The sequence below is a fragment of the Neovison vison genome, chromosome 3 (assembly GCF_020171115.1).
Source record: "Neovison vison isolate M4711 chromosome 3, ASM_NN_V1, whole genome shotgun sequence".
NCBI classification, from domain to species: Eukaryota; Metazoa; Chordata; class Mammalia; order Carnivora; family Mustelidae; genus Neogale; species Neogale vison.
The window spans coordinates 33,972,142-33,999,462 of record NC_058093.1 but is presented as its reverse complement, the minus strand read 5'-3'; the positions used below and the strand labels follow the sequence as shown (position 1 = coordinate 33,999,462).

At 36.2% G+C, this 27,321-nt stretch overlaps 1 protein-coding gene across 1 annotated transcript in view; it reads left to right on the top strand.

The window, feature by feature from the left end:
• CUL3 (cullin 3) overlaps positions 1-27,321 on the top strand; it is a 91,676-nt gene that overhangs the window by 53,529 nt on the left and 10,826 nt on the right. Inside the window, exons 4-13 of the mRNA XM_044241703.1 lie at positions 7,670-7,830; positions 8,820-8,934; positions 10,656-10,884; positions 13,824-13,969; positions 14,698-14,874; positions 16,460-16,630; positions 17,185-17,292; positions 21,544-21,668; positions 22,107-22,203; positions 23,626-23,760. Of these exons, the coding sequence (XP_044097638.1) occupies positions 7,670-7,830; positions 8,820-8,934; positions 10,656-10,884; positions 13,824-13,969; positions 14,698-14,874; positions 16,460-16,630; positions 17,185-17,292; positions 21,544-21,668; positions 22,107-22,203; positions 23,626-23,760 (1,464 nt within the window). The remainder of the gene's footprint in view (positions 1-7,669; positions 7,831-8,819; positions 8,935-10,655; positions 10,885-13,823; positions 13,970-14,697; positions 14,875-16,459; positions 16,631-17,184; positions 17,293-21,543; positions 21,669-22,106; positions 22,204-23,625; positions 23,761-27,321) is intronic.

Below are 27,321 nucleotides of genomic sequence, written 5' to 3'. Positions count from 1 at the left end.
GGTGGTAGCTTTTTATTTTCATCCAACTTTTATAGTTGTTGGCAACTGTATATAGTTGACAGAAGAATTGGTCTTGTAAAAGCTAGTCTTTCAGTATTAGAAGTGGAAGTAAGTGGAATAGCATTTTAAGGTAGTTGTTACTATTAAGATGAGGAAAGAGACAGATGTTAAAGTCACCCCTACTAAATGGCAGAGATTGGATTGAAATAACCTATCTGGCTCTTAAATCTGAGCTCTTCACCAATGAATTCTATTGCTGCTTTAATATAGGCCTTCCTTTCTAAAGTCTTACAACCTCATTATTCCAAGATCTGATTTCTTTTCTTTTTTTAAGATTTATTTTCGAGAGATAGCAAGAGAGAGCAAGAGCGGTGGAAGGGGAGTAGTAAAGGGAGAAGCAGACTCCCCACTGAGCAGGGAACCAGTCATGGGGCTCAATCCCAGGACCCTGGGTTCATGACCTCAGCTAAAGGCAGGTGCTTAACTGACTGAGCCACCGTGGCTCCCCCAAGATCTTGATTTCTGTTACTTGATTACTCTTATGGTTCTAATATGGGTTTTTTTCTGCTACCATTAGATTCTTGAATTTTAGAGTAGGGAACAGTGCTTTTATTTTAGGATTTGGTGCAATTTACACAGCTTTAGGGAAACATGACCAAGGTTTTGATTTGTTAGATATCCTAGGATACAATTCTTAAAATACATGAAAGTTATTTTCAAGGAGAATTTCTCATAACTATGTTGTTTTAAAAACTTTGACAGGGGCGCCTGGGTGGCTCAGTGGGTTCAGCCGCTGCCTTCGGCTCAGGTCATGATCTCAGGGTCCTGGGATCGAGTCCCGCATCGGGCTCTCTGCTCAGCAGGGAGCCTGCTTCCTCCTCTCTCTCTGCCTGCCTCTCTGCCTACTTGTGACCTCTCTCTGTCAAATAAATAAAATCTTAAAAAAAAAAAAAAAAAACTTTGACAGCCCTGAGAGAGATTTTTAGACCCATTTTACAGTGGTGGAAACTGTGACTTTAAGCTTTAGTCATGGATGTAAGTTTTCAAGCCATCTGTATTCTTTGCTTTTCTATGTACTTTACCCAGTAACATTTTTAAATCTAGAAATGTTAATCTGTCTGAGCAGTTTACTATTTCCTCTTTTACTGATGCCCTTTCCATAGTGTAGTCAGGACTAACATTGTGGAAAATACTGGGACAGTCAGTTCTTTAAATTTTGCTCTAATTTGATTGATTGTTTTACTGTAACTGTACTAGAAACTTTTTGTTACTTTTCCCAGGTTTGGGGCTTTTTTTTTTTTTTTTTTTTTGAAATTTTCTATTTCTGTCTTCATAGTGTTAAGCCTTCTTAACTTGTATTTATTTCATGGCTTGAAAGTGAACCTGTCTGAAGACACTTATATTGACTTGCTGATAGAAGATTGCCTAGTGATTAAGCTTGGGAAAGCAGGTTCAAACTGGTTCTAACCAGTAGTAGCTACTTGTTACAGGGTTATTTGCTTTGTTGTTGTTGTTGTTTTAAAGAGCTAAACTTTTCAGGGTTTGTCTCTAGTTTATAAGCAGGACAGATGCTTACTATTTGTAAAGATTTTTACCCCTGTTTACATTCTTCATCTCCTCCTATCCTCTTTTTAAAATATAAATTAAAAAAAAAAAACTGTTAAAAAATTTGCTCAACTATTTCTTGCAGGTAAATTAAGTATTAAGAATTAGTGTTTCTTTGTTTTTGTTTTTTTAACTTCATGCTCATGGTTTTGGTTTATTTTGATTGTTTTAATACCATTTCTGAGTAATGAATCTCTTTAACTCACAAAGTCACTCCTTGACTTTGTACGGGGTTAGCTTTCATAAACTCTGCATGTCCACATAGCATGTCTTGGTATCTCTAAGAATATTAGCATCTTGGTAACTGATGAGGAAACTCATCAGTTAAGGGGGGAAGGCAGATATTTCTCAAGATGGTGGGAGTAGTAATATCTGTGGCTTTGTGGGGCCAAGCACCTTGTAGGCAGATGTCCTGTTGTCGATTGGTAATGTGAAGAGCCATAGGTCATGAGTAGGCATTTGCTGAAGATTTATGTGGAAATCTGTTGGTTGGTTGAGGTCTCCGTTTTTTGTGGCAGAGGGAGAAAGACTCCAATCTCTCTACTTCAGTTCCTAGAGACCTGCCTGCCTGCCCTAGTTGGGCTCAAACCCATAAGCCCAAGATCAGGAGTCACACGTTCACCGACTGAGCCAGCCAGGCACCCCAGCCACTTACTTTTTTTTCCTGTTGGACTCTATTAGGAAAATGCTATTGTGTACCCACAGGCTGAATTCCTTCTGATAATACCAGTAAGCAAGAAATAGAAGATTTCAGCATGTTTATTTAGTAAATATTTTAATATATATCATGTGCAGATCACAGGTTTATTGTGTGTGCATTTCTGTTTAACATACGTACATATAAACACTTGAGTATATGCATGTATGTCTTTTATTTTGCTTGGTGGTAATTAGTCATACATATCTAACATTTAATATAAATAACTTATTATTACTGGTTTAAATAGCCACACATATTTTGTGGGTTTTCTCTTGTCCATTTATTGGTACTCAAATCTTAGGGGTAACAGGTTTTCTTAATATTATATGTCATTTAATTGCATTCATTATATACACCTTGAGAGTCTCACATTAAAAGACAAAGGTTTAGATCTTACACTACATCTGTATTTCTTTTGTCTCCAGTCATCTTCCATGCATATGAATGTTGTCTGCCCTACTCAAACACACTAACCACCTGTTCCCATCATAGCTGGCTTCCTTTACTAAAGCATTGTTTCTCCCCATACAGAATATATATGAGGAATTCATCAGTTGCAACCAACCCTTTTTCTGCCTTTTTGCCAGAGGACTTGAGCTAGACAGCACTATCAGCCAAGGGGTTATAGATTCACCCACATCACTGTGCTTAGGATTGGAAAGAGGGAGACTGGCAACAAAAATAGAAAGGGAAAAAGTGATAGTGAAGTATATCTTGATCCTTCATATATATTAATTTTTGATCATATATATTAATTTTGATCCTTTTATATATATTAAGCTTCATAGGAATTATACTAGAGTTTTAGAGATTATGTTTACCGTCGCTTTGGGTTGCTCAGGACCAGAGAGGATAAATGACTTGCTCAGAGTCATATAGCCAAGGTTAATGGTACAGCCAGAGCTCACGTGAAGAATTCCTAACTCCACATCTAGTATTTTTGTATTCAAAAATCTGCTGTAACTGACACATCCACTTTAGAAAACAGTTTAGTAATTTCCGTATGATCTGGTACTTCCACTTCTAGAAATTTGTCCCAAGAAAAATGAAAGCATACATCCACCAAAGGATTGTACCCATTCACAGCAACATTGTTCATAGTAAAGAAAACTGGACACAGCCCCAAATACCCATCAGTAGTTGAACTAAATGTGGCATATCCATACAATAGAGTACTATTCAGCACTACAAAGGAATGAAATACTGATAAATGTTAACACCATTATGAACCTCAGCAACTTTATGCTTGGTGAAAAATCACACAGGAAAGGTTACATATGATTCAATTATATTAAGTGACCAGAAAAAGAAATTTGTAGAGAAAGCAGGGGTACTGGAAGTGGTATTAACTACAAATGGTCCCGAAGGATTTTTTGGGGCAATGGAAATAGTTCTAGAACTAGATTGTGGCCATTGTTAGACAACTGTACTCTTAAAATGAGTGGCATATAAATCATACTGCAGTAAAGCCAGAAAAGGGGGAAACATTAAAAATATTCCACTCTAAAATTCATAATTTACTCTGAAGATTACATTATATGTGCCTTTTTGTTCTGTAATTCTTATAGGTAGTGCCCTTTTACCAGAACAGTACAATCTGACCTAATTCTTTTGACATCTGTCTTAAGAACATTTGGTTTCCTAAGAGGTTAAACTTGTTAGTGTCATATATACGTTATATATGATACTAATCTGACCCCCACACACCCTACAAGTCCCATAGGCATGTAGTAGAGTTGGAACTTGCAGTGCTTGCTGGAATTACCTGTATTTTCTATTCTCTGAAACAGCCTGATGCAGAATTCTGTCACTGCTGTGTCGCTGCTTTCAGTATCTCTTCTGTATTTTGCTCTTACCAGTTACTTGTGTTTACTAAGTCAGTTGTATTTATTTTCAAGTCTGTTTATGTCACTTGTACTTGTTATTAATACATAATTTAATACCCTGTAAATCAATAAAATGGTGTTAAAAATGATAGAATTTTTTCTTTGGTAAACTAGATTGAATGTTTTAGAAAGACTTGACAAAGGCAAATCACTAAATATTGGTTCAAATTAGATATGAGTAATTTAAAAGAATGAAGCAGGGATTGTAATAATCTAGAAGGACTTTTTTACATTCAGATTGCTTCACAATGTCTCTAGTTTTCATGCTCCATCTTAATGAAACAAAGTAGAAAAATGGCTGTGAGGTGAGAGTGTATGTAAGAAAGAACACTGAACTCCAGTCACAGGATTCTTGTTCAAAGATGGAAAAAAGTTTTGATAGCTCAGTGAACATGTATTATGTTTTAAATTAAAATTTTTAAGATGCAAATATGTGAATGTACATTTGTTTTTCTCTTTTTACCACCTATGTTCAGTTAAGCAGCCAGTTACTAGTTTTGATTATTTAGGGTGAGAGCGATACTGTATATGGTACTGTTTAAAACTGTAAACATCACATTTACGAATGATTTATGCAATAGAGTATTTTTATAACACAGAAGATTCTTGGTGCTTTTAAATGTTTAGATTTATGTCAGCTTTTATTGTGTGCATCCTGTTTCATGCTGAAAAATAAGGCAGAAGCTCTTGGGTGGCTCAGTTGGTTGAGCATCGACTCTTGATTTCAGCTCAGGTTAGTGATCTCAGGGTCATGAGATAGAGCTGTATTGGGCCCAGTGCTCAGCGGGGAGCCTGCTTAAGATTTTCTGTGTCTCGGGGTGCCTGCGTGGCTCAGTGGGTTAAGCCTCTGCCTTCGGCTCGGGTCATGATCTCAGGGTCCTGGGATCGAGCCCCACACTGGGCTCTCTGCTCAGCAGAGAGTCTGCTTCCCCCCACCCTCTGCCTGCTTGTGAGATTTCTCTCTATCAAATAAATAAACAAAATTAAAAAAAAAAAACAAAAGGTTTTCTGTTTCTCCTCTGTATTCTCTGTCTGTTCCCCCCCCAAATAGTTGGGGAGACACAGAATTTAAGATTTTGAGGTGGACATGTAAAGCTTAAGAATTTATTGGAGAGAAAACACCAAATGGGGGATGATCCCAGTGCTGCTGGAGTGTCCAGGGATGGGTTCTGGAATGGGAGACGGTAACAGCTTCCTCACAGGATTTGGCAGCCTCTGCTCAGGGCTAGGGCTGAGTCCAAGGCTGTGGAGCTTTCAGGGGCAAAGTCAGACAAGGAGTGGATCCCCATCACCAAGCTGGGCTTGCCTGGTCAATGACACGGGGATCAGATCCCTAGAGGAAATCTCTCTTCTTTCTGCCCATCAAGGAGTATGAGATTATTGAGTTTTTCCTAGGGTCATCCCTCAGGGCTGAGGTTCTCAAGGTAGTAACTGTGCAAAAGCAGACCTGTGCCGGCCAGCAGACCAGGTTCAAGGCATTTGTTGCCATCGGACATTAGACTGAATACGTTGGTCTGGGTTAAGTGCTACAAGGAAATAGCCACGGATATCCAGGGTCCCATCATCCTGGTCTAAGCTTTCCAGTATCCCCATGGGGGAACAAGATCGACAAGCGCCACACTGTCCCATGCAAGGTGATTGGCTGCTGTGGTTCTGTGCTGGTATATGCCTCCTCCCTGCCCTTAGAGGTACTGGCATCATCTCAGCCCATGCTCAGGAAGCTACTGATGATGCCTTTGGTATTGACGATTGCTCCCCCTCAGCCAGAGGCTGCACTGCCACCCTGGGCAGCTTCGCCAAGTTTTGGTATCATTTCTAAGACCTACAGCTGTCTTACCCCTGACCTTTGGAAAGACTGTGTTCACTAAGTCTCCCTATCAGGAACTCACCAGTTCTTGTAAAGATCCACACCAGAGTCTCCGTGAAGAGGACCCAGGCTCCAGATGTGGCCACCATGTTAGTTTTATGCAAAGGGAAAAAAATGAAAGCATAATTAAAAAACAGAATTTTATCAGAGAGTCATCTGTGAAAATTCTGAACCTATTGAAGTTGCATGATTTTAAAATGAGCTTCTGCCAAGATGATACAGAATGTAGAAATGTGAGCAGCAAAGATACTAATCAAAGAGTGGCTTTCCTTGTAGCCAGGAGGGGTGTGCCCTGGAGGAGCTGAATGGAGGGGGTTGTGGGAGTGATGTCACATGAAGAAAATGGTGCTAGGGGAGAATGTAGTTAGCCCTTATTGGTCTGTGCCATTTCGGTTGCATCACTGATACCGTTGAGCTTCTGTTTATGTTCACCTGGTGGCTTTGCTTGGTGTTGCATGTAAGGATAGTGTTCCTTACGAAACTTTCAGGATCACAGTTTGCAGTGGTTCTTAACTGGTTTGGGATCATAAATGCCTTTAAGAATCTGGTGAAAGCTAGTATTATGTACCAGCAAACACAAAATAGTTTCATAATTTTTGGACATTTTAAGACTAAGGCCCAGAGAGATCCTGGTTAAGAACAGAAAGAAATTCTGTTGCTAATCCTTTTGTGAATTAAAAACTTAGTAGTTTTATTCTAGTGTATTTTGGTATAAATATGGATTTTCAAATAATGCAGAAAATAGGACTTGCATAGTGAATAATTCTGCAATTTATGTGCTCTATAAAGTTGAGGACATACCTGTAATCAAGTTGGCAAGAACTTGAAAATAAGAGGACTACAAGGAGTCTGTTTGAAATGACAATAACTAGAGGTGTTCTAATTATGTAGTTCTCAATGCCGCTGTATTACAAGCATTAAAGCCTTTTAATATTTACCAGTAAGCAATCAGCTTAAGTTACATGGATATTTATTTATTCAGCTCTTAATTTTACTTCATAGAATATGATCTTTTTTTTCCATATTTTTATTTATTTGACAGAGAGAGAGAGAGAGATCATAAGTAGGCAGAGAGAAGGGGGGAAGCAGGCTCCCTGCTGAGCAGAGAGCCTGATGTGTGGCTTGATCCCAGGACCCTGAGATCATGACCTGAGCTGAAGGTAGAGGCTTAACCCACTGAGCCACCCAGGTGCCCGAATATGCTCTTTAAGTACGGTATTTAAGGAAGTGTGAACCATGTTCATGCATGGTATGGCTCTGGAGAGAAAGGAAAATGTTTCTACCTTGCTGTCTACCTTTCTCCTCTGTTTTCTGCTCACCTGCCTTTCCCTGGATGTGGTGGTTCCCTAGCACCTTTTTTCTTCAGGTTTAATGGGTGACCACCTATAGCCAATTGTTTGTAAATTGTACAGTTATAAACTGTAAAGATTGACTTTTACTTCATTTGGGAGGTGCTAAAAAATTCCATGGTGCTTAAAATAGTTTGAAGTGTTTCTCACCTGAAAAATGGGCTGCTTCTGGAATTTTATTTTCTGTATTGTAGCTCACAATGATTATTTTTACGTTTGCAGGAATTGTGCTCATGTTTCTATGATTTTGTTTTCACTGCAGGACCGTGTATATGTACAACAAAATAATGTGGAGAATGTCTACAATTTGGGATTAATTATTTTTCGCGATCAAGTTGTACGTTATGGGTGTATTAGGGATCACCTACGACAAACGCTATTGGACATGATTGCAAGAGAGCGGAAAGGAGAAGTTGTAGATCGGTATAATCATCTTTTTATATTTTTATGTTTGGTTTTTTTTTCGTGGTTAATATCTTGAGAACCGATTTACCGTCTAGGACATAATGAAAATCCTCAAAAACATTTTTACAATTAATAAAGTTACCTAGATTTTAACTTAAAAGCACATAACCTATTATTAGAAGAGACCATCCTGAACTTTTATTTAATATACTTTTAAAAAAACAAATCAGCCATTAGTCTTCCCTTTTGGTTTTTCATGTATTTTTTATGCTGGCATTTTGTTCTTTTTTACTGTGTGAGATAACATTTTTTGTTCCCTTTGTCTTTCTCTTTAAAAGGCTTTAGGCTAGCCTTCGTTCTTAACACATTTGAAGAAAAGTGTTGAACATAATGTACTCAACTCTCCCATGCCCCTTGTGTTAGGTCACATTGTCTCCCCTTCTTGCATGGCTGCAGTATCATTTTTGTGACACTGCAGCTAGAATGGCTTGAAGCATGGAAGACTGCTTTCTCTGTGTGTCTGCACTCAGAGCAATAGAGGGAGACTTGTAAAATTCTTTTTATTTCAGCTTTGGTGCTTGGGTAGGGTTGCCTCAAAGCCGTTGGATTAGGAAAAAAAATTATAATGCCTCAGAATAGCTGCGTATTATACCCGTGTCAAGCAGTATAGCCTCCCCTCTCTCGTTACCGCTTTCTGATAGTCTTTTTATAGTGTTTTTAACTGCACAGAAATACTTAGACATTTTAAGTGCATTTTCTTTCAGATTTTAAAGTTCTAACAGTATGAGGACAACTTGAGATAAATGGCTCTATAGTCAAGATACACTTTTGGATTAAAATTACTCTAAATCCTTATGTTATAAATGAGTTATTGATGGGAGCTGGGTCACTTTGATTTAAAAACATGTTCTTAAGGTCTTTCTAGCTACTTTTCTTGCCTTTTTTTTTTTTTAAACTTGAATCTTTAATGTAACTTGATTATCAGGTGGTTTAACTTCTTTTGACAGAGGCGCAATAAGAAATGCTTGCCAGATGCTAATGATTTTAGGTCTCGAAGGACGATCCGTCTATGAAGAAGATTTTGAGGCTCCTTTTTTGGAAATGTCTGCAGAATTTTTTCAGGTAATCAGTGTAGATATAAATAAGTGCTTTTTTAAGATGGTCTCAAAGTAACCGAAGGTAGCTACTGATTTGAACATTTGACCCTTTTCTCCTAAGGCCGTTTGAGAAGGAGGGTAGGTACAGAAAGGTACCATAAATTCACAGGCAGTGTATCACTAATAAAGTCTCACTATTCAAGCTTTTGGTAGTATTAAGTTATTTGTAAAATAAGTACAGAAATGCGCATGATCTCATAGTGCATATATATATATTTTTTAAAGACTATTGATGAGGAAATTAGAAATTTTGCAGTATAACAACCCAGAACTAGCTAAATTGCTAACAGTGAAGTTAAACTAATACTAATTTGTAATGAAATTAACAAAATGTAAGTGTAAGTAAGATAATGATAACAAGGCATCCTCCTGAAAACCTCAGTTACAGTAGGATAAGCTTTATAGTGTTAAAACAGACTTAGCTGAACACTGAAAGTTTTTACTCCCAGTAGTAGGCTTTTTAAGAAATGAAGGAATACAAAGTTAGAATAGTTCTTAATAGTTCAGTATAGGTCATTCATAAGAGCCATTGGATGTATACAAAGATGGAACTCAGGTTTTGGTGTCATTTACTCATAAACAAATAATGGACTTGCCCCCCCCTTTTTTTTAATTCGTTTGTTGCACATCAGGAAGACGTTTGTGGCTTGCATTGGTGAGCCTGGACCTTCCTTTATGAACTATTAATTTTATAGGAGGCAGGCTCTATTTTCTAGTAATGCAGCAACTAATGGTAGATGTATTTGATAACATTTTTGACCTTTACATGTGTTTTAATTTCCTTCATTACTTTGTAGATGTACCAGTAGAAAATTAATTGTCAAGATTCCAAAATGTGCTGCACTGATATGTGTATGAATGTGCATATATACATAATACATACTATTTTTAACAGTGAATGGAGACATGGTCTCACCAAGAGTTTTATTTGGTGTGTTAATGTCCTTAGAAACTTTATTATTTTCAAGGATTAAAACTACTTTTTGTAAGAAAGTGGGAAGTATTAAATTTTATATCAAGATGTCTTCTGTTTTGTAAATCTTTGGATATATTCCTGCTTATTATATACTAATTCCTGATTAGTCTTGCTATCATATAGGTTAAGATAATTCGGATTAACATTTACAGTTTAGTGGAACTTCTGTAAGGCTGGTGTTAGCAGACAAGATTAAGAGTTACTTAAAAACTCTGTTTCTCAAACTTCAGTGTGTGTGCGCACACATACTCCTTTGAGATTGGGAGTGGGGTGGCAGTTGGACTTAACGTAACTACCAGTATGTCAGCAGAACTATGATAAACATGATGAGTCTTTCTAATTATACATAAAACAAGTCAAAAAAGACACTTCCACTCTGATTTGGGGTCAGATACTTCATTCTGTACTTTTGACCCTTAATGGCATGTGTTTACTTTTTCTGCTATTTGAAGTACATTGGCAAAGTTTGAAAAAACACTGCTTAAGGATAATGTATTGATGTCTCTTATGTGATAAGTGCTTTCAAGGATATAATTCAGACTATGTGGATATGTATGATAAACTATAAAATATTAATAGTGCTTATGATATTTAGCTTGGCTTGGGATAAATATTATAGAAACCCAGTTAAAAGAAGAAACACATTTTGCTTCTCTATTTAAAAAAAAAAAAAAAAAAAAAAAAGCAAAAAACGTGCTTTTTATTTGCAGATGGAAAGCCAGAAATTTTTAGCAGAAAACAGTGCTTCAGTATATATAAAGAAAGTAGAAGCTAGAATTAATGAAGAAATAGAACGGGTGATGCACTGCCTTGACAAATCAACTGAAGAGCCAATAGTAAAGGTGGTTGAGAGGGAGCTCATTTCCAAGCACATGAAAACCATAGTAGAAATGGAAAATTCTGGGCTAGTACATATGTTGAAAAATGGAAAGACAGAAGGTAAGTGTCAGCAATTGAAATACAGTTAAATCTTTATAATTCTGCCAGGTCCTTAGTAATTTTTTAAAATTTTCCTATAATTAAAATAGATTTAAATGTCAGTCTTAAAGTTATGTGTGTCATTAATTTATTAACTGTTGTTACTTTGATGAGGTTTAAGTGTAAAGCTTTACACTTTATTAATGAAGATTTTTGGTGTTTCTTGTTAATTGAATGGCTCTTTTTTCCTATATTTCATTTTAGTCTCCTCACTTTTTTCTTAGCCCAGAGGTCTAACATTCCTGTTTTTGTTTTTTGTTTTTTTTATGTACAAGGACTCGGCATTGCTCCATAGTCTCTATGTGATTTTTTTTGTGTGTGTGTGATTCTTCTAAATGTGACATTCCAATCATAAAATTTCTGTAGGCTTTCCTTTGGGAGTGAGTTGTGATAAGGGGGCTGGAAATGGAAAAATAATATCTTTCATGTGACATTTCAGATAGATTAAGTAGATTGGTTTTGGGAACTTTGAGGTTACAGACTTCAGAGAAAGAAGAATTGCCTTATAAAAGTAAAGGTACACAGTTTTGAGATAACTGTAGCATTTATTTTTATTGGGTTTTTACCCTTTTTTTCCTAAAAACAGTATTTTATGATTTCCCTATGAGAAATTATAAGTAAAAGTAATAGTCACTGTTGTTCTTGTTTTTAATTTCTGAATTTTTACTTCAAAACTGTGACTTTGGAAATTACTGATATGCTATTAAAAAATAAACAAACATGGTACTCGTGCTATTTTCCTGCTTCTTAGGTGATATGTTAGCGGCATTTTGCTACTACTTATAGAAGAAGCACATATTGCCTGTTGACCAAGAGCTTGACAGCGAATGAAAAACAATTTTTAAGTGAACAATTTAAAGGGGAGGAGGGATGTAAGAGGAGAGAAAAGTAAGATGATGGGAAAGGAGGTTGTTTTCTGTGCTTCCTCTAGTGTAGTCCTTGCTTTGTGTTTTGAAATGCTTATATTTCTACTTATTTCTTCTGAAAGTTGTATGTAAATTTATTTGATTAAACCAGAGAATGTTGCCCCCTTTTTTGGAAGATTTTATTTATTTATTTGACAGAGATCACAAGTACACAGAGAGACAGGCAGAGAGAGAGTAGGCAGCAGGTTCCTCACTGAGCGGAGAGCCTGATGTGGGACTCAACCCCAGGACCCTGGGATCATGACCTGAGCCGAAGGCAGAGGCTCCCACTGAGCCACCCAGGTGCCCCACCTTTGAAAAGATCCTTCTTGGGATGCCTGGGTGGCTTAGTCAGTTAAGCACCTGACTCTTGATTTCAGCTAATTCATGATCTCAGGGTCCTGGGATGGAGCCCACGTTGGGTTCACGTTCTCACTGTGGAGTCTGCTTGAGATTCTCTCCCTCTACCCCTGACTCCGCTCCTGCTTGCACTTTCTCTCTCTCAAAGTAAATATCTTCAAAAAAATTACTTTTGGGGCGTTATAATTTATGCCAAATGTGAAACTGTAAGATTTGCTGTATGTAGTTTACTTTAGGACATACATTGCTGAACACTTAACTTTTAATACAGTTTGGTCTTTGAAAGTCACTAAAACAAATTTTAGAAGCCCTTTTTGTAAAGCTTGGATCTAACTTTTTTTTAAGTACATGCAACTTTAGTTTTAAGTTCTAAATAATTGTTAAAATGAAGACCTGGATAGGTAAATTATAGCCTGTCCGTCAAATGTGGCCCACCATCAGTTTGGTTAGGGGGCAGAAAAATCAAAAGAATAATAATACTTCACTGCATATGAAAACTAAATGAATTTTTAGATATCAGGGTCCTTAAGTAAAATTTTATGGGAATGTAGTCTTGCCCATTCATTTCTGTGTTATCTGTGGCTTCTTTCTTGTTACAGTAGCAAAACTGAAGTTGTTGCAACCAAGACCATATGGCCCACAAGTCTATAAAATATTTACTCTCTGGTACTTTACAAGAAAAAAATTCCCAGCCCCCAGTCTAGAAACTGCTATTCTAATTACATTTTCAAAAGTTCTCTATTATAAAGCTTTTTATATCATTGTATGGTTTTGACACAGTCTCGAAACAGCAGACATAACAGGAAAGCAGTATTTTACCTCCACATTTTAATATTGTAAAAAATAATAGAAAAAATGGACAGAATCCAGAATTACTCATTCTAAATAAGAATAATATAGTGAACCTGGCGATTCGCAGACCTGTACCCCTAGGGCTTAAAAAATAAATAAATAAATAAATAAATAAAGAAGAATATAGTGAGATAAACCACTTTTTTAAAAATACAGGTCTTGGCCTAGGAAATCACCTGGGAAATATTAGGGATTGCTTTGAGTGAAATACTAAGGAATAGGAATATATGCTAAAAGTTTCATATAAACTTTGTCATGGTGTGTAATGAAATAAATTCTAGTATATTTTATTTATTGTCATGTTGTTTGAACTTTGAGATAGACATACCCAAAAAGATCTGTAAGATTTTTAATTGGTTTTTATTATGTTGACTACTAGTTACACAATAATTGAAATTATTCTTTTGATAGATACTGTGTATTATTACTGGACTTTAGATTAGAATTGTGTAGGAACTCAAAGCTGCAGTTTTCATTTTTTTGTGTGGCTTTTTTATTATGCTGTATGGGCGTCTTCCATGTGAAGTAAAATGTTTTCAGACATATTGATGCCCTCAAAGCATCTTATCTGAAAGCTGTATTTCGTAAGTTGCAATAATCTTTAGCCTAATTTTTTTCCTTTTGTCTGTTTTGCTGGGTGTTTTTGGTAATTTTTTACATGATCAGCAAGTGGTAGTGAAAAGTTGAAAAGTAAGCTTCTTTAAATTCACAAGTCAGAATAAACATTCACATTTTTTTCTTAATTCTTAATGTAGTCAATTTGTATGTTCTTTCTGATTGCAGACCTTGCTTGCATGTACAAGTTATTTAGTCGTGTGCCAAATGGCTTGAAAACAATGTGTGAGTGTATGAGTTCCTATTTGAGGGAGCAAGGTAAAGCCCTTGTTTCTGAGGAAGGTGAAGGAAAGAATCCTGTTGACTATATCCAGGTAAGCGAATTAAGTCTGTGATAAAATAATTTTGACACATGCTAATAAGAAGTTCACTTTTCCTAAGCTGTATTTTGTATTTTTTATTCTTAATTTTCCCAATGGAAAAATGTAGTATATGTAATTATCCTAAATATTTTAGGATTTTGCCAAGTATGTATCTTTATATCAGGGAACCAAACTGCTACTTTTCATTCATTAACCTGTTTGATGAAGACCTTGTTTAAATTGTTTCAGGAATGAAAATCACTACTTTTTTATATGCTTTAATGTTCCTGTACTTTGGGGTATGAGAAAAAAGTAACTATTTTCAGTTAAATACTTTCTGTTTGAAAATGTTGTGTTTTCAAGCAATACTATGAATAAATTATGCCTCAAGTTTTTCATATTTCACTTTAAATAATTGCTTTTTAAAGCTGATTTTTTTAGGCTTTACTCATTCAATCAAGACAAAGAAGGTTGTGGGGAAATAGCACAGAGGTTCTTTAGTTCATCTTCAATAGAGTAATACATAAATGGAAAATGGACTATTTCCCTCATTGCTGACATGTTTAATATGGGCTTAGATAAGTCTTGAAAATAATAATACAGAACCTATAAGTTTAACACCGCATGCACCCATTTATTACCAGCAAGATTAGATAAATATACCTGATAGTAAGTGTATTGTTTATAAAAAGAAAATTATTATATAATGTATCCTGAATTTCTTTGTTTCTATTTGGAAGGGCTTATTGGATCTGAAGAGTAGGTTTGATCGCTTCCTCCAGGAATCGTTCAATAATGACCGGCTCTTTAAACAAACTATTGCGGGTGACTTTGAGTATTTTCTCAACCTCAACTCCAGGTCCCCTGAATACCTCTCATTATTTATTGATGATAAGCTGAAGAAGGGAGTCAAAGGGGTAAGTATTAAAGCATTTGAAAACACATTATGTTTTATTTGTAGATTTTAAATTGTATATAAAATTAGGAAATACAAAAATAGGACATGTTGTAGGTATGAAATAAAGCCTGTTCCTTTGCTGTGCTTTAAATGTGTGCTGTGATGTTTGAAAAGGATTGTTTAAGGTATCTGAAATGGTTAAAAGTATTTTGGCATTTCACTTAATGTATAATTTACATCAGAACCAAACAGCTACACAGCCACAATTGTTCAGCAGTCTATGGACTGTGAGGGTTTGATATGCTGTAGAGATAACAGGGAACTAGAAGACAACTATCATAGCATGGAATGTTGCTTGCAGTCATCTGGTTCTGGGAGTTACGTATCAAACAATAGTACTTGGATACCAAGAATGTGAAGGAGTAGATTAGAGTTGCTACCAGAAACTAGTTTGAAAGCCTTTATTATGTATCTGGGATCTTGGAGCTTACTACAGCAAAGAAAATCAAATTAAGCATATTGTGATCACACATACATTGGTCTTGTTAACTTCATCTTAGTATATGTGAAACAGAAGGGAAAACGGCAAATGGCCATAGGTTTTCCAGTCAGCCATAACAATTATAACAATGAAGAAACGAGAAGATCACAATAGGAAAGAACATCCATTTAGTCTTCATATTTTTAAATGTATGCTTAATAAAATCTGCTACAATATCATTTTACCCTTATTTAAAAGAAAAGAACAAAAAAAATAAAAGAACAGAGGCCTTTTTAGTTTTAATTAAATAACCAATTATTACTCTTCTGTTTGCACAGAAGAGCTGATAGGAAAATGCCTGTCTTTTACTTTTTAGTTTCTGCCTAAATGCTATAAAAAAGCATTGTAAGATTCTTTTTTGTGATTAAAATTTCCTTTCAGGGGCACCTGGGTGGCTTATTTGGTTAAGCCTCTGCCTTCGGCTAAGGTCACAATTCCAGGGTCCTAGGATGGAGCCCCACGTAGGGCTTCCTGCTTTGTGGAGAATCAGCTTCTCTCTCTGACCCTCACCCTCCAACCCAGCTCATGATCTCTCTCTCACTTGCTTGGTTTCAAATAAATAAAATCTTTAAAAAAAAAAAAAAGAATTTCATTTCATTTGTTCTTAGTGATCCTTTAATCCAGCCAGTATCCCCTTATTTGCTCCTTCAGTGGTAGTCCTCTAGGGAAGGGAACTCCAGTCCCTGATCCATACTGCACTAGATGAGGATGTACAGGAGTGGTGCTACTCTAAGAGGCACGTTCTCAAACTAGGTCCCTCCTGACAACATCTCAACTAGACTATTTACATGGTTGTCCAGTCTTGTTTTTGTTTTTGGGGGTGGGTAGGGGAGAAGGAGAAGGGAGAGGGAGAACCCCAAGCAGGCTCCAAGCCTAGCACAGAGCCTAATGCAGGACTCAGTCTCACAACCCTGAGATCATGACCTGAGCCGAAATCACATGCCCAACCCACTGAGCCGCCCGGGTACCCCGTCCTGTTTTTAAACAGCAGATGAACTGTGGTGCTATTTTTTTAGAACTAAAGTTTCGTAGTTATTAAATTGTCTTTTCATTGATTTTGCAGCTAACGGAACAAGAAGTAGAAACAATATTGGATAAGGCAATGGTCCTTTTTAGGTTTATGCAAGAAAAAGATGTATTTGAACGTTATTATAAACAACACTTGGCAAGGAGACTTCTCACAAATAAAAGTGTTTCTGATGACTCTGAAAAAAATATGATATCTAAGTTAAAGGTAAGGTGTGTATAAGCTAGAATGTTGTGCCCCTAACTAATGTTTATCACATGATTGAACGCCACAATGTGATTAGAAAATATTTAATTGATTTAAAATGGTTATTTCTGTACATTAATAAAGCTTTGGTTTTTTGAGCATGTTGCACTTAAGTTTATGTTCTGGGACATTCGTAGTTTGCTGGAATTCCTCTTGATGTGGCAGGACACATTCACAGAGATCTGGGGAGGAGGATTAGTGTGAGGGATATAGGAAGGGAGTATCACCATTTAGTTTGATTTCACAATATCACCTGAGCTGCCTATTCAACACGGAGGGTTGTTCCGTGCCTTTAGTGAGTGTGTTGGGATCCCCAAAAGAGTGTGAACCTGCATTTTAAAATAAAATCCATGGGTTACTCTTAAACACACTGAAGTTTGGTAGCCATAGGTGTAGTGCAGCTATTGGAAAGATTTAGGAAGGCTGTCAGTTACATGAAGAATTTACTTCTTCATATATTTGCAAATAGAAAAATCCATTGTTTATTTTTGTATATTTGCATTTTTCTTCCACAGACTGAATGCGGATGTCAGTTCACGTCAAAACTGGAAGGAATGTTTAGGGATATGAGCATCTCAAACACAACTATGGATGAATTCAGGCAGCATCTACAGGCAACTGGGGTAAGATTCTCCATTAATTTCTACTTATGTGTATGTATCTTTGTGAAGTCTTATAATGGGCATTTCCTCCAAAGGAAGCTGGTATCATGAGCTGGTATCATTTCTTTAAATATTATTAGTGGCAATATTTGTATTGTCTGTTTATACCTTAATTTCTCCCCCATATAAGCCCCTCCCTTTTTTTAACTGTTAATGTTAAAATATTTTTTTCTTATTCTCCTAGAACTTAGTTTATCCTCTCCACTTGAGGGAATGTGCTGAAAATTTAATAGACTGATCCCACTGTTAATAACCATTATAGATCGTGGAAAGAAGACAGGGCCTGGGCAAGCTTGCTCCGTTTAGTTAGTACTCTTCCTCTCACTTTACCCCCTAGGATTGTGAGATCGTAGAATTGTTACCTGACCTTCCTCTATGTACTTCAGTGTTCTCCTCTGTAAGACGATCAGCATAAAGGGGTCTCATGTTCTCAGAGCCTATGAGAGATGAACAAGGGTATAAAAATGCTGACATTAGTGTGTTATAAATATGGTTTTGTATTGTAACTCCCAGAAGGGCAGTAAAGCTACAACTTACATGGCTTTGGAGTCCATAGGGTTTTTGTGAGAATTTAATGTTCAGAATTTTGTTTCGTTTCTTTTTTTTTCTTTTTTTTTTTAACTGTTTTTCAGCTTCACCTTAAGTTTAAAGAACTCCACAGGTTTTTCTTTAAAAGTTTTCTTTCACAAGTTACCATATACAACTTCATAATTAAGACTTGTAACAGCCATTTTAAAAAATTGGAGGTCATTCCTCTGATTTTCTTCTCTCTCTCTCTCTCTCTCTCTTTTTTTTGAGAGCGAGCGAGTGAGAGCATGCAGGGCAGGGGTCGTTGGTGGGGAAGGGCAGAGGTGGGGAGAGAGAGAGAATCTTAAGCAGGCTCCATGCCCAGCACAGAGCCTGACAGGGGCCTGGGCACAGCCCTGAGATCATGAACTGAATTAAAAATGAGTCAGATGCTTAATCAGCTGAGTCTCCCAGGGTACCCCCATTCCTTTGATAATAAGGTATGAAACCATCGCTTACACTGCTCCCAGTCTCAACACAGACATATTGTGTGAAAATACGTAATTCTTTTTTTTTTTTTAAGATTTTATTTATTTGTTTGACAGAGAGAGATCACAAGTAGACAGAGAGAGAGGCAGGCAGAGAGAGAGAGAGAGGGAAGCAGGCTCCCTGCTGAGCAGAGAGCCTGATGCGGGACTCGATCCCAGGACCCTGAGATCATGACCTGAACCGAAGGCAGCGGCTTAACCCACTGAGCCACCAAGGCACCCGAAAATACCTAAATCTATAGAAATAGATGTCTGTGTGTGTGTGTGTGTGTGTGTGTCTTTGTGTGTCTGTGTGTGTGTGTAGGCAGGCATTCTGACTCAGGGACTTCTGGTCTTTCCCCATTGTAAATAGTTAACATAATTTGCCTCATAAAAGTTTATTGTGGACAAGGGCTGAGAGCAGGAAAGATACAAGTCTGTGACAAATAGAAATCTTGGGCATGAAGTGTATAATGTGGTTATCCTAGATGCTTTTTTTCTTTTTTAGATAGTTTAGAGATTTGTACTTAATGCTATCTGATACATTAATATACTTATATTTTCATGTGATGGCATTATTGTTCCTGTTGATTTTTTTCTTACACTAATCCTACACTTACTAAGTGCTATAGGGATACAACCTGGTCTGAGTAAATATTTTGTTGAAATAAACCATCTGTAAGAGATATGTTCCTGGATGGGTTTAACAGTCTTACTCTTCAATATTTAAGTGTCTAATTACCTTGTCTGTGATCGGTGAAGGTCTTTTTATAAGAAAATTATGATGTTCACTGTTGACCACTTCGTTACTGTTGCTCATTTTAAAAAAGGGGAATGGGTTAGTTGTTTAGCATGATGATTTTATCAGATCCTGTTTGCCTTTGTTATTTTCTGTTATAAAGTTTGTGAATTTTTCATTTATCTTAATAACCCAAGTATATCTTATAGTCTATGGTAGAATATTTATTTAATAATTTGTTAACTGCTGTAAATAGAGTGCTTATCAAGATTCTCAAAGTTACATATCTGTTAATCAGCTTGCAGTTTCCACTTACTGTAAGGCCATTATTTGCCTGTAGTTGCTGGCTTTTTATAATTGTTTATGCTAAGTATCTTAATCTGTGAGTCTTTTTAAGCCTTAATCTGCATTAGGAACATTTGATGACAAGAGGCAAAATAATCAGAACAAATACTGAGCTTTCTGAAATCTTGGAGTCTTTTTAAAATATCACCAGTCCTCAAGCAGACCTTTCTCTAACTTTATTAAGTGCTTTTGACCTATTGCAATATATCAAGATAGTGGCTCTTCCATTTACTTTTCGAACTAATAGAACACATGGTTTCTTAAAATTCAAGTAATATTTGTGGTATATTTTATTTTGATAAATCTTAATTATTATGCTGAAGGAAGTTTTAAGTAGTAGTCCATTTTTTTCTTGCATTTTTATTTTAAAAACTGGAACAGGGGCAGGGAAACCAGGCTTGCTATTATATTTTTGTTTATTTATATCAGCAAGTCGTATCACATCACAGCAGACTTTTCTGATACCTCAGTCTCTGTATACTTGCCCCTGTCATGTACTATCTTTGCAAATAAGTTGAATGTCTTCAAAATATTGCTTAAAAAGCTACAGGAAGAGGAAATCGAAACAACTAAAGCAATAGTTCTTTGAGGTCGTTTTTGGTTTTTTTCCATTTAACAAATAACTCGTTAAGTGCTTTCCATGCCGAACATTGTTTGGGCACTAGGTATACAGCAGAGAATAGAAGAGACTTCATTCCCTTCCATGATGGAACTTCATTCTCATCCGGAGACAGATGACAAGCAAGCACATAGCACCTTACCTGGGGTTAGAAAATATGGAGGAAAATTGTAGTGGCATAGTGGTCAGGGAAGGCGTCCTCTAAAAACTGACATTTTGAGGAAAGATTTGAAGTTTAGAGAGCAAGCTATGTGGGTACATGGGAGAAAGGAGAAAAAACTGTATTGTCTTGGGTGGACTGAATCAAGTTGTGACACCATTACTGCCACTTGAAAATGCACCAACTCCCACTGCCAACCTCTCTCTGCTCATCATCTAAGAGTCTCTCCTGTGGCCCTCTCTCCTCCACGGCATCTAAGGTTACTAGGTCAACTTCTGTTTTATTTATTTACTTATTTAACAAAGAGAGAGAGTGGGAGCACGAATGGGGTGAAGGCAGAGCAGGGAGCCCGAGGTGGGGCTTGATCCTGGGACTCCTGGATCTTGACCTGAGCCGAAGGCAGCTGCTTAACCAGCTAAGCCACCCGGGCGCTCGGCCCCCCACCCCACCCTGCCAACATCTTTAAAATTGAGTAGTTACTTAGTGTAGGTACTTGTGAAGAATCTGAGTGTAGCATACTTCTTGATATTTATGAAGTTTAACTGTCCCTTTAAAAAAATCTGCATCACTAATCACCCAGGTTAGGTAAATACAGAAAAATGGTTAGAACAAGCTATGAATATCAATAGTAAAGATAATATTTCACCCTGAGGAATTCCTACAATGTGCTTTCTAGTTTTCTTAAAAATTTATACATAAAGAAGGAAACATCTAACTGTGACCGTAATACTAGCATATATTTTGTAGAGGTGGTTATCAGTTATCCAGTATTTTTAGAGCACACTGTGTAGAACTAGATCTGCAGTGCCCTATGCAGAGGTGGTTAAATTAAGAACTACATATGAAAACATGGAAGTTTTGATCATTGTAGTTGAAATGGGAACGGGATATTAGAAATGGGTAGTTAAGATGGTAAAATATTTAAAATATTTAAATAAATAAAAATATTTAATATCCTTAAAATGAAACGTTCAGAATTCTCTCTAAAATGATACTGATAGGGCCCATTGACATTTTATCTAAAAAACCCGTAAGGGTCAAAACTTCACTCTTCTCAGTGACACCAGTAAGCCTTCGTTTGTATGCTAAGAGCTCTCCTTTGGTCATTATTTTAAAATCAGCATTTTAAGCAATATAGGGTATTTGCCAGGATAGTTAAAATTTTGAAAACACTGATGTCATCTTTAAGAAGATTTATTTGTTAGATATTGGACATGGAGCTGAATACTTGGATAGCTCTAATGCAGTCTCTATATGGAATGGAAAACAAATTCTAGTTAATTTGAGGGAGACATCTTTTTTATCTTTCATACAGGTATCTTTAGGTGGTGTTGATCTCACAGTCCGGGTGCTCACAACAGGATATTGGCCCACTCAGTCAGCCACACCAAAGTGTAACATCCCGCCAGCACCGAGACATGCTTTTGAGATATTCAGAAGGTAAACATAGATCAAACTTTGTAAGTACAAAAATTGTCCAGAGTTGAAATAAACTTGGGCATAAGTGTGTCCTTGATTGAGGATGAATTTACTCCATTTCTTACCTCATGTTCAAAAGGAGAAATTGTTCTTTATGGTTTTTAATATATAAAAATGAGTTACATAAACTCTTGGAAGAGAACCGTTTTCCATTTTTAGTATAGTTTGCATTGTGGATGTCTGCCCCTGGCTTAGAGCAAATTCATGGCTGGGTTACTATGGAGAAAAGTGATCTTATGGATAGTAGCAGATGAGCAGTAGGCCAAGGGGCAAAGGATACTAATAGAGATTAATGTTTCTCTTACACAGAGATGCTTACTAAGGGTTGTTATCCTGTAGTTTATAATTCCAAATGTATAAATTACATGATTCTCTAAAACCTGGTTTGATTTGCTAAAGGTTTTACTTAGCCAAACACAGTGGTCGACAGCTCACACTCCAGCATCATATGGGTTCTGCAGATCTCAATGCTACATTTTATGGACCAGTTAAAAAGGTAAATATTGATAATTTGAACATACTTACATAAAGTAAATTAAAGTTAGTTTATAGAACTCATTGCTGGTTTTTGTTGATCTGGATAAATAATGTATTTTTCCTAAGAATTTCCCTACTTGTTTGAAATACTCTGAAAGGGAAACTGGCGTTAACTTCTGTTCTCTCAATTTGGCTAGCTTCATTGGACAGTATGAAGACTGTATCAGTAGCCTTCCTTCAGGAATATATAATACAATTGTGCATTTTCTTTATAAGATTAAATTTGAGACAGTATTGCATAAGATAATAAACTGTCCCTTTTCAAAATTCTCAGTCTTTTATAATCCTTACTTCCAATAGATCAAAACCAGGAAAATTAACAAGATTTGTGAGATAAGCAACATACTAGTAAAGTGATTATTATAAAAATTAGCAAGGCACTAATGAATTGCCTTTGTTTAAAAATGTAATTTTTTTATATCAAAAATTGTGAGGTTTAGACCGATAATTTACTTTCATTGCTTGCGTTTAAATCAAATCAAAGTCATTTGCCTTCACATAGAAAAATAATAAAAAGCTCTTAGAAAAACATTAAGAAAAAATATCCAAGTTGTTATTTAGGCAGCAAATAAGTTTTATTTATTTTAATAAAAGTGCTACTGGCTTCATATGTCAATGTCTACACATTTTGATTTTTTTATTTAATTGAAATGGGAAGTATTCTTTGCAATTCATTTACTGAATAATGTTTGACACTGCTATACATTTGAGTGTAAGTGGGAAAGTTAAGGATACAAAAAACTCAGCTTTTAATTACTTGAAGCTTTTGTTTTAGAGGAGAGGGTTTTTCCCTAGATAACCATGTTTTCTTTTGAAGTTTTATTAAGCAGATCACTGGGTTTTAAAAACAGTTCATATGTTAATTACTGAAGACTTAAATTTCTATTTTGTACTTAAATCATAGAGCAGGAACAGGCTTAAGGATGGCAGAGGTTTTCCCTCCATCCTGTGCTGTTATTTGATTTCTTGCTGTGATCAGACCACACTGAAGGAAACCCCTACTACTTTTGGGAGCTTATAAAATGGCAGTGTTATCTTTTAAATCCATTATCCCATTGTGTACTGTTAAAATAATTACAGCTGTAACGATAAGTTATGTTGCTTCATTTTATCAGATACATTAAAATGTTCATAATGAGGGAAAAAAGGACAGTCCTTTAACAGAAATTTAGTGTGTGTGTGTGTGTGTGTGTGTGTATGTACATACCCATCCATACACATACCCATTTTTTAAGTGACATTTCCTTTTCATGTAGAAATTAGTTATGTAGTTTTGCTAAGGGAAGAGTTGGATAATATAGTGCTTATCTTTGAAAAACATACAGTTAAAGTTATCAGGAGATAATTTTATCTTGTTTATGTTTCTTAACTAATGAAACAGGAAGATGGATCCGAAGTTGGTGTTGGAGGGGCACAAGTAACTGGCTCTAATACGCGGAAGCACATATTGCAGGTCTCCACTTTCCAGATGACCATATTAATGCTCTTTAATAATAGAGAAAAATACACGTTTGAGGTATGGTTTGGTTGTATAGATTTTAAGCATTGTATTTTCTCTGATTCTCACCTGTTACTAGAGTGTTGCTTATTTGAGTAACCCGTAAATTGTTATTATTTGAGTATTATTATTACTGTTGTTAGTATTAAGTAACCTTTGAATACTGTTTGAGAAAACAGCATAAAACTGTAATGAACAGTTTATGAACTTTATGAACACCATACACATATTAGGTCACATTTCATTTAGTTTGTTAAAAATTAACTTTATGGAACCATAAGTTTTACATGAAAAAACATGTCCCATCTGAGTGCATAATTTGATGAGTTTTATAGCTCTATGCACTTGTATAAGTGCCATCACAGTCAAGGTATGGACTATTACTCCCTAAATTTTTATACTCCTTTGCAGTCAGATCCCTCCCCCTGTGCTCAGACTGCCAGTGATCTGCTTTGTGTCACTATAGGTCAGCGCTACCTTACTAGAATTTCAGATCAGTGGAATCCTAGAGTATGTGTTGCTGTTGTCCAGTTTCTCTCACATCACATTTCTGAGATTTGCCCATGTTAGTGTGTGTATAGTTTCAGTAGTTCATTCCTTTTCATTGTTGAGTCCCATTCACCTGTTGAGGGGCTTTAGCTTCTTTTCAGATTTAGGCTTTTAGGAATAGAGAGATGTGTTAAACTTCTTTAAGAGACCCATACGGTGTCCCAGATGTTGTGCTGTTTTACATTCCTTTTAGCAGTGTATAGAGAAGTTCCAGTTGCCCTACATCTTCTAAAAAATGTGATAAGTCTTTTAACTGTTGAACTTGGTAAGTGTAATTGTATCTCATTGTGGATTTAATTTGCCTTTCCTTGACTCTAAAGATGTTGGGCATCCTTTCTGTGTTCCTGTGCCACTTACATGTCTTGTTTGGTGAAGTGTCCTTATCTTTACTTGTTTAAAAGGTTTTTTATAAATTTTAGATACAAATCCTTTGTCAGACCTGTGTGCTGTGAATAGTCTGTCATTTGCCTTTTAATTTTCTTTAAATGACATTTTTTGAAGAGCAGAAGTTTTTAATATTGATAAAAGTCCAGTTGCCACTTCTTTCCTTTTATAGTTAATTCTTTCGATATTATAGCTAAGAGATTATTGGTTACCCTGAGGTCACAAAGATTTTCTTCTGTATTTTCTTCTAAGTGGCTTTTTAGTTTTAGCTTTCACATTTAAGTCTATGATCAGTTTCAGATTAATTTTTTTATGTGGTTAAGATTAAGGATTAAGAATTACTTCCCCTGCTTGGGGTGGCTGGCTGACTCTGTCAGTAGGACATATGACTCGATCTCAGAGTCATGAGTTCAAGCTCCATGTTGCGGGTAGAGTTTGCTTAAAAAAATAAATACATAAAAATGAAGATTTATACCCCCTTACACACACACAGATAGTTGTTCATTTCCATTATCATTTGTCAGAAAGTTTGTTCTTTTCCCTTTAAATTACCTTGGCACCCTTATGAAAAAAAATCATTTAACCATATATGTGTGGGTCTGTTTCTGCGCTCTGAGCTGTTTCATTGATTTCTGCATCTGTCCTTAGGCTAGTTACATACCAGTTTGATAGTGTCAGTTTTCTTTTTTTTTTTTTTTCCAATTTATTTATTTTCAGAAATACATTATTCATTATTTTTTCACCACACCCAGTGCTCCATGCAAGCCGTGCCCTCTATAATACCCACCACCTGGTACCCCAACCTCCCACCCCTCCGCCACTTCAAACCCCTCAGATTGTTTTTCAGAGTCCATAGTCTCTCATGGTTCACCACCCCTTCCAATTTACCCAAAAGCACATACCCTCCCCAATGTCCATAACCCTATCCCCCTTCTCCCAACCCCCCTCCCCCCAGCAACCCACAGTTTGTTTCGTGAGATTAAGAGTCACTTATGGTTTGTCTCCCTCCCTATCCCATCTTGTTTCATGGATTCTTCTCCTACCCACTTAAGCCCCCATGTTGCATCACTACTTCCTCATATCAGGGAGATCATATGATAGTTGTCTTTCTCCGCTTGAGATAGTGTCAGTTTTCTTTTGTAGAACCATCTTTTTTTTTTTTTCTTTCCTCCTTTAAGTCCTTTGATTACATTAAATTCATTTGGACTTCTCCCGTACCTTTAATGGGTACATTAGAGTTGAAATAAAGATCGTGTGATTCTTAAGTTTAAATTGAAGATAAAGAATAAATAGTTTTGAAAAGCTGTAAAATTTTATACTTAAAATTGAAAGTCAGTTTTTAGATGTAGGTGAACATAGAAATAAGTTAAAGTTCGAAATGTAGAGCAAAATTAAATTGTAGGCTTATTTTAATACCTGCCTTCATACTTGGATTTATGTGAAAGATGTAATTAAGAGATGATCATTTTTATGTGATACACCTCAAGGAAATGTTTTGAAACCCAAGTGTTTTAGCTCAGTAGCTAAGTCAAGAGGTTTTGCTCTTACCTTTTTCCAGATGTGTCTTACCTAGGGAGTAATCTTAATTGTCAAGGACAAGTTACATGTGACTTACTCCCAAGGATATTGATTAAGCAAGTATTGAGTCCCTTACTCAAATGGTAAACCTCTTCAGACAGAGGTGGAATTAAATTATCTCTCACAGCTTGAATGTTTTAATCTGTACCTGTCATGGGTAATACATTTTAAGCAAAATAAATTGCTTGATAAATGCTAATGTTGGTTTTCAGAGTCCTGTTTTGTAAAGAGCTGGTGAAAATAATGGGAGAAACAAAAACAAACTAATTTTCTAAAGCCATTATTAGAATTACTAGTAATTTTAGTGGTTCAGGCTTACTCTTCCCTTTCCCAACTAGCTTGGGATCACTAATGCTAATGAGCATCATTAGGTAGAGGATAAAATTAAGCAGAAAATTCCTCTAGGGGCGCCTGGGTGGCTCAGTGGATTAAGCCGCTGCCTTCAGCACAGGTCATGATCTCAATGTCCTGGGATCAAGCCCCGCATCGGGCTCTTTGCTTGGCAGGAGCCTGCTTCTCTCTCTCTCTCTGCCTGACTCTTCGCCTACTTGTGATCTCTCTCTCTGTCAAATAAATAAAATCTTTTAAAAAAAAGAAAAAGAAAATTCCTCTAATGTTTCACATTTTAGCTAAGTCACAAACCAGATGCCGAGTGTAAATGGCATATATATGCTATTCCTGTAGCTCCCAAAGCCTTCTGACTGCTTGCATCTTGAACAGGGGGCATTGTGAGAAGGCACTTGACGTTTGTACTCATGTCCCATGTTTCATTGTAGTCTGCCGTGTAAGTTAGCCAACTCTTACAGAAATAATCTCCACAAATTAGAGAAGATAGTTAAAAGTATTTAACTTTAATGTTTTTTAAGAGGAACCTGATTTTTAAACTTCAGTGTTGTTTCTTTACAAGTTCAGTAAAATGGTGTATTAGTTACTTAATGCTACATAACACATCTTAAAACTTAGTGGCTAAAACAACCACTAACAATTCATTCTCTTTCCTGGTTTCTGTGGGTTAAAGATTTAGGTGAGGGTCAGTTGGGTAGTTTTGTCTCAGAGTTTCTCATGAGG